Consider the following 14,897-nt stretch of genomic DNA (forward strand, 5'->3'; position numbering starts at 1 on the left):
ATTGACTGACTGACTGGTTGACTGACTGGTTGGTTGACTGACTGACTGACTGACTGGTTGACTGACTGGTTGACTGACTGGTTGGTTGACTGACTGACTGGTTGGTTGACTGACTGACTGGTTGGTTGACTGACTGGTTGATTGACTGACTGACTGGTTGACTGACTGACTGACTGGTTGACTGACTGACTGGTTGACTGACTGGTTGGTTGACTGACTGACTGGTTGGTTGACTGGTTGGTTGACTGGTTGGTTGACTGGTTGACTGACTGACTGGTTGACTGACTGACTGGTTGACTGACTGACTGGTTAGTTGACTGACTGACTGACTGACTGGTTGACTGACTGACAACCAGTCAGTCAGTCAACCAGTCAGTCAGTCAACCAGTCAGTCAGTCAACCAACCAGTCAACCAACCAGTCAACCAACCAGTCAGTCAACCAAAAAGTCAGTCAACCAGTCAACCAGTCAGTCAGTCAACCAGTCAGTCAGACTGACTGGTTGACTGGTTTGACTGACTTTTTGGTTGACTGACTGGTTGGTTGACTGGTTGGTTGACTGGTTGGTTGACTGACTGACTGGTTGACTGACTGACTGACTGACTGGTTGACTGACTGGTTGGTTGACTGACTGACTGGTTGACTGACTGACTGACTGGTTGACTGACTGGTTGGTTGACTGACTGGTTTGACTGACTTTTTGGCTGACTGGTTGGTTGACTGACTGACTGGTTGGTTGACTGACTGGTTGGTTGACTGACTGGTTGGTTGACTGACTGACTGACTGGTTGGTTGACTGACTGGTTGGTTGGTTGGTTGACTGACTGACTGACTGACTGGTTGACTGACTGACTGACTGGTTGGTTGACTGACTGACTGGTTGGTTGACTGACTGACTGGTTGGTTGACTGACTGACTGACTGGTTGACTGACTGACTGATTGGTTGACTGACTGACTGATTGGTTAGTTGACTGACTGGTTAGTTGACTGACTGACTGGTTAGTTGACTGACTGACTGGTTGGTTGACTGACTGACTGGTTGGTTGACTGACTGACTGGTTGACTGACTGACTGACTGGTTGACTGACTGACTGTTTGACTGACTGACTGGTTGACTGACTGGTTGACTGACTGACTGACTGACTGACTGACTGACTGGTTGACTGACTGACTGGTTGGTTGACTGACTGGTTGGTTGGTTGACTGACTGACTGGTTGACTGACTGGTTGGTTGACTGACTGACTGACTGACTGACTGGTTGGTTGACTGACTGGTTGGTTGACTGACTGGTTGGTTGGTTGGTTGACTGGTTGGTTAACTGGCTGACTGACTGGCTGGCTGACTGGCTGGCTGACTGACTGACTGGCTCCTGTGTTTCAGGAAGCATTCAGAGCTGTCAGAGCTGAATGTGAAGTTGATGGAGGCCCTGTCTCTTTATGCTAAGCTTATGAATGAGGACTATGCCATGTACACAAAGCTACAGACCCAGCAGTACTACATGCATCAATCTGCCAACACAGCACAACAGGTAGGTCACTCTCATCTCTCTCTTTCTCGCCCTCTCTCATTCTTTCTCAAAATGCGGCCCACCAATGCACGGTAGAAAGATAAAAATGTATTGCTGCTTCCCGAGTGGTGCAGTGGTCTAAGGCACGGCATCTCAGTGCAAAAGGAGTCACTCAGTCCCTGGTTTGAATCCAGGCAGTATCAAATCCGGCTGTGATTGGGAGTCCCATAGGGCGGTGCACAATTGGCCCAGCATCTTCCGGGTTTGGCCAGGGTAGGCCGTTATTGTAAATAAGAATTTGCCTAGTTAAAATAAAGGTTCAATTAAAAACACATTTTATAAATGTATTTTAAACATTGTTGAACGAAGACAGTTTTGTCTAAGGAAAAGAGGGAAAGTTGGCTACAGAACCTGTATACGAAAGGCAGTGGTAACGTGGGAGGGTTGAGACGGCCTACTTTTCTTTAGCCTCCTCAAGGGAGAGAGAAACGTAGCAAGACTGTTACTTTACTATTAAACTCAATGCTGCTATTGTTTTTAATTTGGTAAATCAGCTTGTTTCTTAACCAGGCACTAGAAGGCTGGTGGTGACTGGTTAGCTACAGGGAAGTAATTACTGACTTAGCAGACCACCACCACCAGTTTGTGATAGTAGTAAGGATGAAATACAGCTATTTGACAAGACCACCATCTTCAACTTTTTAACGAGGTAACTTCTGGTCTATACGTTTGGTATTCAGAACCCTTGACTTGTTCCACATTTTGTTACGTTACATCCTTATTCTAAAATTAAATAAAAATCCTCATCAATCTACACACAATACCCCATAATGACAAAATGAAAACAGGTTTAGACATTTTTGCACAGTTATTAAAAACAGCTTATTTACATAGGTCTTCAGACCCTTTGCTATGAGACTCGAAATTGAGCTCAGGTGCCTCCTGTTTTCATTGGCCATCCTTGAGATGTTTCTACAACTTGATTGGAGTACAAATTCAATTGATTGGACATGATTTGGAAAGGCACACAGCTGTCTATATAAGGTCCCACAGTTGACAATGCATGTCAGAACAGAAACCAAGGTTTAAGGAATTGTCCGTGAAGCTCTGAGACAGGATTGTGTCGAGGCACAGATCTGGGACGGGTACCAAAACATTTCGGCAGCATTGAAGGTCCCAAAGAACATTGTGGCCTCCATCGTTCTTAAATGGAAGAAGTTTGGAACCACCAAGACTTCCTAGAGCTGGCCGCCCGGCCAAACTGACCAATCAGGGGAGAAGGGCCTTGGTCTGGTAGGTGACCAAGACCCCGATGGTCACTCTGACAGAGCTCCAGAGTTCCTCTGTGGAGATGGGACAACCATCTCTGCAGCACTCCACCAATCAGGCCTCGGAAGCCACTCCTCAGTAAAAGGCACATGACAGCCCACTTGGAGTTTGCCTAAAGGCACCTAAAGGACTCTCAAACCATGAGAAACAAGGTTATCTGGTCTGATGAAACCAAGATTGAACTCTTTGGCCTGAATGCCAAGCATCTGGAGGAAACCTGGCACCATCCCTACGGTGGAGCATGGTGGTGGTAGCATGCTGTGGGGATGCTTTTCAGCGGCAGGGACTGGGAGACTATTCAGACCCCTTGACTTTTTCCACATTTTGCTACGTCACGGCCTTATTCTAAAATGGATTACATTTTTCCCCCCTCATCAATCTACACACAATACCCCATAATGACAAAGCAAAATAAGTTTTAGACATTTTAGCAATTTTATAAAAATACAAAAACTGAAATATCACATTTACATAAGTATTCAGACCCTTTACTCAGTACTTTGTTGAAGCGCCATCTTGGGTATGATGCTACAAGCTTGGCACACCTGTACAGTGGTTTAAAGTACTTATATAAAAATACTTTAAAGTACTACCTAAGTAGTTTATTGGGGTATCTGTACCTTACTTTACTATTTATATTTTTGGCTACTTTTACTTCACTACATTCCTAAAGAAAATAATATACTTTCTACTCCAATACATTTTCCCTGACACCCAAAAGTACTTGTTACATTTTGACAGGAAAATGGTCCTATTCTCACACACTTATCAAGAGAACATCCCTGGTCATCCCTACTGCCTCTGATCTGGCAGACTCACTAAATACAAATGCTTTGTTTGTAAATTATGTCTGAGTGTTGGAGTTTGCTCCTTACATACACTTAGGTTGAAGTCATTAACTCGTTTTTCAATCACTCCACAAATGTCTTGTTAACAAACTATAGTTTTGGCAAGTCGGTTAGGACATCTACTTTGTGCATGACACAAGTAATTTTTCCAGCAATTGTTTACAGACAGATTATTTCACTTATAACTCACTGTATCACAATTTCAGTGGGTCAGAAGTTTACATACACTAAGTTGACTGTGCCTTTAAACAGCTTGGACAATTCCAGAAAATGATATGGCTTTGAAGCTTCTGATAGGCTGACATAATTTGAGTCAATTGGCGGTGTACCTGTGGATGTAGTTCAAGGCCTACCTTCAAACTCAGTGCCTCTTTGCTTGACATCATGGGGAAATCAAAAGAAATCAGCCAAGACCTCAGAAAAAAATTGTAGACCTCCACAAGTCTGGTTCATCCTTGGGAGCAATTTCCAAACGCCTGAAGGTACCACGTTCATCTGTACAAACACTAGTACGCAAGTATAAACACCATGGGACCACGCAGCCATCATACTACTCAGGAAGGAGACACATTCTGTTTATTTTTATTTTATTTCACCTTTATTTAACCAGGTAGGCTAGTTGAGAACAGGTTCTCATTTGCAACTGCGACCTGGCCAAGATAAAGCATAGCAATTCGACACATACAACAACAGAGTTACACATGGAATAAACAAAACATACCGTCAATAATACAGTAGAACAAAAGAAAACCAAAAGTCTATATACAGTGAGTGCAAATGTAAGTTAAGGCAATAAATAGGCCATGGTGGCGAAGCAATTACAATAATAAATAAATAAATACAGTATGGGGATGAGGTAGGTAGATTGATGGGCTGTTTACAGATGGGCTTTGTACAGGTGCAATGATCTGTGAGCTGCTCTGACAGCTGGTGCTTAAAACTAGTGAGGGAGGTAAGAGTCTCCAGCTTCAGAGATTTTTGCAGTTCGTTCCAGTCATTGGCAGCAGAGAACTGAAAGGAAAGCTGACCAAACGAGCAATTGGCTTTGGGGGTGACCGGTGAGATATACCTGCCTGAGCGCGTGCTGCTATGGTGACCAGTGAGCTGAGATAAGGCGGGGCTTTACCTAGCAGAGACTTGTAGATAACCTGTAGCCAGTGGGTTTGGCGACGAGTATGAAGCGAGGGCCAACCAACGAGAGCGTACAGGTCGCAATGGTGGGTAGTATATGGGGCTTTGGTGACAAAACGGATGGCACTGTGATAGACTGCATCCAGTTTGTTGAGTAGAGTGTTGGAGGCTATTTTATAGATGACATCACCGAAGTCGAGGATCGGTAGGATGGTCAGTTTTACGAGGGTATGTTTGGCAGCATGAGTGAAGGATGCTTTGTTGCGATATAGGAAGCCGATTCTAGATTTAATTTTGGATTGGAGATGCTTAATGTGAGTCTGGAAGGAGAGTTTACAGTCTAACCAGACACCCAGGTATGTGTAATTGTCCACGTATTCTAAGTCAGAGCCGTCCAGAGTAGTGATGCTGGACGGGCGAGCAGGTGTGGGCAGTAATCGATTGAATAGCATGCATTTAGTTTTACTTGCGTTTAAGAGCAGTTGGAGGCCACGGAAGGAGAGTTGTATGGCATTGAAGCTCGTCTGGAGGTTAGTTAACACAGTGTCCAAAGAGGGGCCAGAAGTATACAGAATGGTGTCGTCTGCATAGAGGTGGATCAGATAATCACCAGCAGCAAGAGCAACATCATTGATGTATACAGACGAGAGTCGGCCCGAGAATTGAACCCTGTGGCACCCCCATAGACTGCCAGAGGTCCGGACAACAGGCCCTCCGATTTGATACACTGAACTCTATCAGAGAAGTAGTTGGTAAACCAGGCGAGGCAATCATTTGAGAAACCAAGGCTATCGAGTCTGCCAATAAGAATGTGGTGATTGACAGAGCCGAAAGCCTTGGCCAGGTCGATGAATACGGCTGCACACTAATGTCTCTTATCGATAGAGGTTATGATGTCGTTTAGTACCTTGAGTGTGGCTGAGGTGCACCCATGACCAGCTCTGAAACCAGATTGCATTGCGGAGAAGGTACGGTGGGATTCGAAATGGTCGGTAATCTGTTTGTTAACTTAGCTTTCGAAGACCTTAGAAAGACAGGGTAGGATAGATATAGGTCTGTAGCAGTTTGGGTCTAGAGTGTCAAAGGGGATGACCGCGGCAGCTTTCCAATCTTTGGGAATTTCAGACGATACGAAAGAGAGGTTGAGAGGACTCTGTCTCCTAGAGATGAACGTACTTTGGTGCGAAAAGTGCAAATCAATCCCAGAGTAACAGCAGAGGACCTTGTGAAGATGCTGCAGGAAACGGGTACAAAAGTATCTATATCCACAGTAAAACGAGTCCTATATCGACATAACCTGAAAGGCCGCTCAGCAAGGAAGAAGCAACTGCTCCAAAACCGCCATAGAAAATCCAGACTACGGTTTGCAACTGCACATGGGGACAAATATCGTACTTTTTGGAGAAATGTTCTCTGGTGTGATGAAACAATAATAGAATTGTTGGGCCATAATGACCATCGTTATGTTTGGAGGAAAAACCGGGAGGATCGCAAGCCGAAGAACACCATCCAAACCGTGAAGCGCAGAATCAAATCTAATTGTATTTGTCACATACACACATGGTTAGCAGATGTTAATGCGAGTGTAGTGAAATGCTTGTGCTTCTAATTCCGACCATGCAGTAAAATCTAACATGTAATCTAACCTAACAATTTCACAACAACTACCTTACACACACACGTTTAAAGGAATGGATAAGAATATGTACATAAAAATATATGAATGAGAGATGGCCGAACGGCATAGGCAAGATACAGTAGATGGTATAGAGTACAGTATATATTGTGGCAAAGAAGGGGGTCGAGTGATAAATGGCAGATATGTGAGGGCAGAACTAATAAACGGGCTCTGCCCGATCACTAAAATGGCCACCCGATCAGAACTACAGATCACAAAATGGCCGACTGCCAAAACTACAATTCCCAGAAGCAAGGGGAACCCTCAGAAGGTGGAGCCGACCCACGGATAAAAGGTCAAGAAAAACCAGGAAGAGAGAGAGAGGGTGGGAAGGATCTATGAACCATAGAGAAAGAGACAATCTACATTGGCTGCATTTACCGTGTACGAGCTGGACTGTTTTGGACTTACCTGTTGGCGTTTAGACCTGGACCTACCGAGAACCAGATTTGTGTACCGAACCCTGCTATCCTTGACCTTACCTGCAGCCTGGGTGGACCAGGACAGCGAAACAAACACACAGGTACTGTCATGTTCGAAAGAACTTTCATTCTGGGCTGACTTTGGTGACAGTTTCCCACTTAATTTGTGACAAACGCTCCTAACTTTGAAGAGGTTTGCCACAATACTTATGAGATGAGTAAGGTAGAGTATGTAAACATTATATAAAGTGGCTAGTGATACATTTATTACATACATTTTTCATTATTAAAGTGGCTAGAGATGAGTCAGTATGTTGGCAGCAGCCACTCAATGTTAGTGATGGCTGTTTAATAGTTTGATGGCCTTGAGATGGAAGCTGTTTTTCAGTCTCCCGGTCCCCGCTTTGATGCACCTGTACTGACCTCGCCTTCTGGATAGTAGCGGGGTGAACAGGCAGTGGCTCGGGTGGTTGTTGTCCTTGATGATCTTTTTGGTCTTCCTGTGACATCAGGTGGTGTAGGTGTCCTGGAGGGCAGGTAGTTTGCCCCCGGTGATGCGTTGTGCAGACCTCACTACCCTCTGGAGAGCCTTACGGTTGTGGGCGGAGCAGTTGCCGTACCAGGTGGTGATGCAGCCCGACAGGATGCTCTCGATTGTGCATCTGTGACAAGCCAAATTTCTTCATTCTCCTGAGGTTGAAGAGGCGCTGCTGCGCCTTCTTCATCACGCTGTCTGTATGGGTGGACCATTTCAGTTTGTCCGTGATGTGTACGCCGAGGAACTTAACTTTCCACTTCTCCACTACTGTCCCGTCGATGTGGATAGGGGGCTGCTCCCTCCGCTGTTTTTTGAAGTCCACGATCATCTCCTTTGTTTTGTTGACATTGAGTGTGAGGTTATTTTCTTGACACCACAATCTGAGGGCCCTCACCACCTCCCTGTAGGCCGTCTCGTCATTGTAGGTAATCAAGCCTACCACTGTAGTGTCGTCTGCAAACTTGATGATTGAGTTGGAGGCGTGCATGGCCATGCAGTCATGGGTGAACAGGAAGTACAGGAGAGGGCTGCTTTGCAGCATCATGTTGTGGGGGTGCTTTGCTGCAGGAGGAACTGGTGCACTTCACAAAATAGATGGCATCATGAGGTAGGAAAATTGTGGATATAGTGAAGCAACATCTCAAGACATTAGTCAGGAAGTTAAAGCTTGGTCGCATTGGGTGTTCCAAATGGACAATGACCCCAAGCATACTTCCAAAGTTGTGGAAAAATGGCTTAAGGACAACAAAGTCAAGGTATTGGAGTGGCCATCACAAAGCCCTGACCTCAGTCCTATAGAAAAGGTGTGGGCAGAACTGAAAAAGCGTGTGTGAGCAAGGAGGTCTACAAACCTGACTCAGTTACACCAGCTCTGTCAGGAGGAATGGGCCAAAATTCACCCAACTAATTGTGGGAAGCTTGTGGAAGGCTACCCAAAACGTTTGACTCAAGTTGAACAATTTAAAGGCAATACACTCAATTAGTATTTGGTAGCATGTAAACTTCTGACCCACTGGGAATGTGATGCAAGAAATGCAATCTGAAATAAATCATTCCCTCTACTATTATTCTGACATTTCACATTCTTAAAATAAAGTGGTGATCCTAACTGACCTAAGACAGGGAATTGTTACTAGGATTAAATGTCAGGAATTGTGAGAAACGGAGCTTAAATGTATTTGGCGAAGGTGTATGTAAACTTCCGACTTCAACTGTATATATAGATATAGATGTATATATAGATATAGATGTGTAGTATTCTGTGTTCGTTCCCCAAGGTGTACCCGGGTCAGTCTGCAGGGTCCTATGGGATGAGCGGTCCAGGAGGGGTACAGCAGGGATACCATGTTTCTCTGGAGCAGCTACAGACTGGCCAGCCAGCACCCAGGTGACTGTCCTAACAACCATTCACACACACCTAACGCTAAAGCGATCTTCACAAATGGAGCTGATGGAAGTCCGTTTGCATTGTGTTCCAAAAATTCAACCGCACAAATGTACGTAGAACTACATAGAGAGCGACGCTAACAGACATCCGTCAGCTCCGTTTGTGTAGACTTTGTAGATCCTTTTACCTGCTGTGTGTGTGTTCTAGTGATGTCCATATGTACATGGGCCAGCCTCCAGTCTACAGTCCAGCTGCAGAGGGCATGTCCTACCAGCCTCCAGCCAATCAGCCATCCAGCTACAGCTCCATCCCTGGCCAGAGCCTTCCACCCCCGCCTGACACACAGCAGCACCCCTACCCCGAGAAGGCTCTTCTATAGAAAACGCCACGCTACACGCCACACTACGCCACGCTACACACTACGCTACGCCATGCTACACGCTACGCCACGCTACATGCTTTGTTACGCCACGCTACACACTACGCCACGCTACGCCACGCTACATGCTTTGTTACGCCATGCTACACACTACGCTAAGCCACGCTACACGCTACGCCACACTACGCCACGCCACACTACGTGCTTTGTTACACTACGCTACGCTACGCCACGCTACATGCTTTGTTACGCCACGCTACACACTATGCCACGCTACAAGCTAAGCAACGCTACACGCTACACCACACTACGCCACGCCACACACTACGCCACACTACGCCACGCTACGCCACGCTACATGCTTTGTTACGCCACGCTACACACTACGCCACGCTACGCCACGCTACATGCTTTGTTACGCCATGCTACACACTACGCTAAGCCACGCTACACGCTACGCCACACTACGCCACGCCACACTACGCCACACTACGCCACGCTACGCCACACTACGCCACACTACACCACGCCACACGCTACGCTACACGCCACGCTCACACTACGCCACGCTACACTACACGCTACGCCACTCTACACGCCATGCGCACACTACACCACGCTATACCACGCTTCACACTACGCCACACACCCACACTACAAACTACACACACCCACATTGCAAACTACACACGCCACACACCCACACTACAAACTACACATGCCACACACCCACACTACACATGCCACACGCCACACACCCACACTACACACGCCACACACCCACACTACACACGCCACACAAACACTACAAACTACACATGCTACACACCCACACTACACAACCACACTACTGCTCTCTCTGTCATTTCGTCTCTCTCTGTCATTTCATCTCTCTCTCTGCCATTTAATTTCTCTCTCTCTTTCTTTCTTTCTTTCTTTCTTTCTTTCTTTCTTTCTTTCTTTCTTTCTTTCTTTCTTTCTCTCTTTCTTTCTTTCTTTCTTTCTTTCTTTTTCTTTCTTTCTTTTATTTTTATATATATATATATATATATATATATATATATTTTCACCCTACAAGAGCAGAACCATGAAGCCCGTGTGGAGTGTCCAGCATATGAACAGACTGAGTGATGTTCCACATCATGAAGAGAGAAGCAGCAACTTGTTTAACTTTTCTTTTTTAAAGGAAACTGAAAATGTTATGCTACTTCATTCTTTCTTATCGTTTTAGAAATACTAAAGACTGAAGCCACTTTCAGGATGAGAAAATAGTGAAACATGCAGACATTGTATAAATGTACTGTACTGGTGATATATACTCACCCACACTCTACTGGTGATGTACTACAGTGCATTCGGAAAGTATTCAGACCCCTTGACATTTTCCACATTTTGTTACGTTACAGCCTCATTCTAAAATGGATTAAATTACTTTTTTTCCTCATCAATCTACACACAATACCCCATAAGGACGAAGCAAAAACAGGTTTTTAGAGATTTTTGCAAATGTATAAAAAATAAAATAGATACTTTATTTACATAAGTATTCAGACTCTTTGCTATGAGACTCGAAATTGAGCTCAGGTGCATCCTGTTTCCATTGATCATCCTTGATGTTTCTACAACTTGATTGGAGTCCACCTGTGGTAAATTCAATTGATTGGACATGATTTGGAAAGGCACACACTTGTCTATATTAAGGTCCCACAGTCGACAGTGCATGTCAGAGCAGAAACCAAGCCATGAGGTGGAAGGAATTGTCCGTGAAGCTCTGAGACAGGATTGTGTTGAGGCACAGATCTGGGAAGGGTACCAAACATTTCGGCAGCATTGAACCTTCCCAAGAACACAGTGGCCTCCATCATTTTTAAATGGAAGAAGTTTGGAACCACCAAGACTCTTCCTAGAGCTGGCCGCCCGGCCAAACTGAGCAGTCGGGGGAGAAGGGCCTTGGTCTGAGAGGTGACCAGGAACCCGATGGCCACCCGATGACAGAGCTCCAGAATTCCTCTGTGGAGATGGGATAACCTTCCAGAAAAACTACAATCTCTGCATCACTCAACAATCAGGCTTTTATAGTAGAGTTGCCTGATGGAAGCCACTCAGTAAAATGACAGCCCGCTTGGAATTTGCCAAAAGGGCTCTCAGACCATGATAAACAAGATTTTCTGGTCCGATGAAACCAAGATTGAACTCTTTGCCTGAATGCCAAGCGTCACATCTGGAGGGAACCTGGCACCATGCCTACGGTGAAGCATGGTGGTGGCAGCATTATGCTGTGGGGATGATTTTCAGCAGCAGGGACTGGGAGACTAGTCAGGATCGAGGAAAAGATGAATGGAGCAAAGTACAGAGAGATCCTTGATGAAAACCTGTTCCAGAGTGCTCGGACCTCAGACTGGGGTGAAGGTTCACCTTCCAACAGGACAACGACCCTAAGCACACAGCCAAGACAACGCAGGAGTGGCTTCAAGGCAAGTCTCTGAATGTCTTTGAGTGGCCAGCCAGAGCCCGGACTTAAACCCAATCGAACATCTCTGGAGAGACCTGAAAATGGCTGTGCAGTGACGCTCCCCATCCAAGATTGAGAGGATCTGCAGAGAAGACTGGTAGAAACTCCCCAAATACATGTATGCCAAGCTTGTAGAGTCATACCCAAGAACACTTGAGGCTGTAATCGCTGCCAAAAGTCCTTCATCAAAGTACTGAGTAAAGGGTCTGAATACACCGTTTTTGCTTTGTTATTAGGGGGTATTGTGTGTAGATTGATGAGAAAAAAAAAAATTTGAATCTGTTTTATAAAAAGGTTGTAACATAACAAAATGTGGAAAAAGTGAAGGGGTCTAAATACTTTCCGAATGCTCTGTATATTGTACTGGTGAGATATACTGTACTTGCCATATGAAATAGTATAGTACATTTATACTCTACTGGTACTATATACTATACTAGTCATATGATATAGTACATATATACAGTACTGGTACAATATACTATACTAGTCATGATATAGTACATATATACAGTACTGGTGATGTATACTGTACTAGTCATATGATATAGTACATATATTCTGTACTTGTGACACATACTGTACTAGTCATATGATATAGTACATATGTGCTGTACTATATCATGTGACTAGTACAGTATATATACATACATACATACATACATGCATGCATGCATGCATGCATGCATGCATGCATGCCCAAAGGTATGTGGACACCTGTTTCTCGAACATCTCATTCCAAGATCCTGGGCATTAATATGGAGTTGGTCCCCCCTTTGCTGCTATAACAGCCTCCACTCTTCTGGGAAGGCTTTCCACTAGATGTTGGAACATTGCTCCAGGGACTTGCTTCAATCCAGCCACAAGCATTAATGAGGTCGGGCACTGATGTTGGGCGATTAGGCCTGGCTCACAGTCGGGGTTCCAATTCATCCCAAAAGTGTTTGATGGGTTTGAGGTCAGGGCTCTGTGCAGGCCAGTCAAGTTCTTCCACACCGATCTCGACAAACCTTTTCTGCATGGACCTTGCTTTATCCACGGGGGCATTGTCATGCTGAAACAGGAAAGGACCTTCCCTAAACTGTTGCCACAAAGTTGGAAGCACAGAATCGTCTAGAATGTCATTGTATGATGCCACGTTAAGATTTCCCTTCACTGGAACTAAGGAGCCTAGCCGAACCATTATTCCTCCTCCAACCAACTTTACAGTTGACACTATGCATTCGGGCAACCGTTGTTGCTCCTAGACGTTTCCACTTCACAATAACACCACTTACAGTTGACCGGGGCAGCTCTAGCAGGGCAGAAATTTGACGAACTGACTTGTTGGAAATGTGGCGTCCTATGACGGTGCTACGTTGAAAGTCACTGAGCTCTTCAGTAAGGTCGTTCTACTGCCAGTGTTCACCTATGGAGATTGCATGGCTGTGTGCTCAATTTTTATACACCTGTCAGCAATGGGTGTGGCTGAAATAGCTGAATCCACTAGTTTGAAGGGGTGTCCGCATATTTTTGTATATGTAGTGTGTGTACTGTACTGGTGATATGTACTGTACTAGTAATATGATATAGTATACATACTGTACTGGTGGTATGTACTGTACTAGTAATATGATATAGTATATATACTGTACTGGTGGTATGGACTAGTAATATGATAGTGTGTATATATAATGTACTAGTGAATGATATAGTATATGTACTGTACTAGTAATATTATATAGCATGTATACTTTCCTGAGTGTTTGTCTGTCCAGGTCTGATGGGGTGTGTGTGTGTTTCCCAAACAAAACAACAAGCAGCAATTGCCCCTGCTCTCCTGGACATGTGAGCACTGGCGTAGTCCCTGGGGACATGAAGTACACTACTCTAGACCAGAGCCTTATGAGGCAGCCCAATGAAGCTCGGTACAAAGTACTGAACTATGTAGGGAATAGGTTTCCATTTGAGATCCGCCTCCAGGGATCTGACTAATTCTGCTGTTGTCTTTAAGCTTCTCTTGCCAGTGTTAAATTGATCGTTTTTTTTATAGTGCGTTTTAATTTATATTTGATTATTGTTATGCTATTTTACATGCACAGTACTTTACAGAATTTGTCATGATAGAAAATGAATGTGATGTCCTTCCTGATTTTAGGTCTATATTTAAATAGCTCATAAGAAGTGTTCTCTCATTTTAACCCTTTAGATCCAGGAGCTGCTGTTCATCTCAATGTATTTATCTAACCTTACCTACCCCTTATAGACTGGCCTGTGACTGTATTTATCTAACCTTAACTACCCCTTATAGACTGGCCTCTGACTGTATTTATCTAACCTTAACTACCCCTTATAGACTGGCCCCTGACTGTATTTATCTAACCTTAACTACCCCTTATAGACTGGCCTCTGACTGTATTTATCTGAAGTAGAACCGAGCAATAGGTCTGTGGATGAAGGTTGTGTTTATACAACTAAAGAATCCTGTCACTTCAAGTCTGGGGAATGTCGTCTACTGTGTTGTCTTCTACTTCCTCCTAGCTCTGGTCCATAATGTCACTACATTATCTACTGCTCCCTAGCTCTGGTCTATACAGTCACTACTACCCCTAGCTTTGGTCTATACTGTCACTATGTTCTCTACTACCCCCTAGCTCTGGTCTATACTGTCACTACGTTCTCTACTGCCCCTAACTCTGGTCCATGCTGTCACTACATCCTCTACTGCCCCCTAGCTCTGGTCTATACATCCCTGATACTCGGAGCATGTAACAGACCTTAAGAGGATATAAAGGCCATTGGATCAACTGACAGTATAGTGTAGCATCAACCTTGAAACTTCATGCCTGGTTTAACTGTCATTTAATAGGATCTCTATGGGTTTACCTTTCAAACATGATAGTTGTAAAGGTTCTGTTAAATGTACCCAGCTGTTAATATTTACTCTTTTAACCATGCTTATTCATTGGTATTCACAATAAAACTAAAAGCCAAATGTCCAGAATATTGTGGTTTACTATATAATTTCTGTATGACTGGCTTTTCTTTTTACACTGATCGTGTTCTAGGTTGATAGGTAATGCATTTGACATTGATAATGTTCTAGGTTGGGATACATAATCTAGTTGACACTGGTAATGTTCAACAATATTTTCCCCCTTAGTACAATATGGGAGTGCTTCTTTT

At 44.4% G+C, this 14,897-nt stretch overlaps 1 protein-coding gene across 1 annotated transcript in view; it reads left to right on the forward strand.

Moving 5' to 3' along the window:
* Nucleotides 1-14,715, forward strand: part of stam (signal transducing adaptor molecule (SH3 domain and ITAM motif) 1) — a 67,867-nt gene extending 53,152 nt beyond the window's left edge. The window contains exons 12-14 of the mRNA XM_045694580.2: nt 1,382-1,529; nt 8,732-8,841; nt 9,049-14,715. Of these exons, the coding sequence (XP_045550536.1) occupies nt 1,382-1,529; nt 8,732-8,841; nt 9,049-9,220 (430 nt within the window). The 3' untranslated portion in view covers nt 9,221-14,715. The remainder of the gene's footprint in view (nt 1-1,381; nt 1,530-8,731; nt 8,842-9,048) is intronic.
* Nucleotides 14,716-14,897: the final 182 nt, after the last annotated feature.

This window comes from Salmo salar, chromosome 14 (assembly GCF_965601325.2).
Source record: "Salmo salar chromosome 14, fSalSal1, whole genome shotgun sequence".
In the NCBI taxonomy this organism is placed as follows: Eukaryota; Metazoa; Chordata; class Actinopteri; order Salmoniformes; family Salmonidae; genus Salmo; species Salmo salar.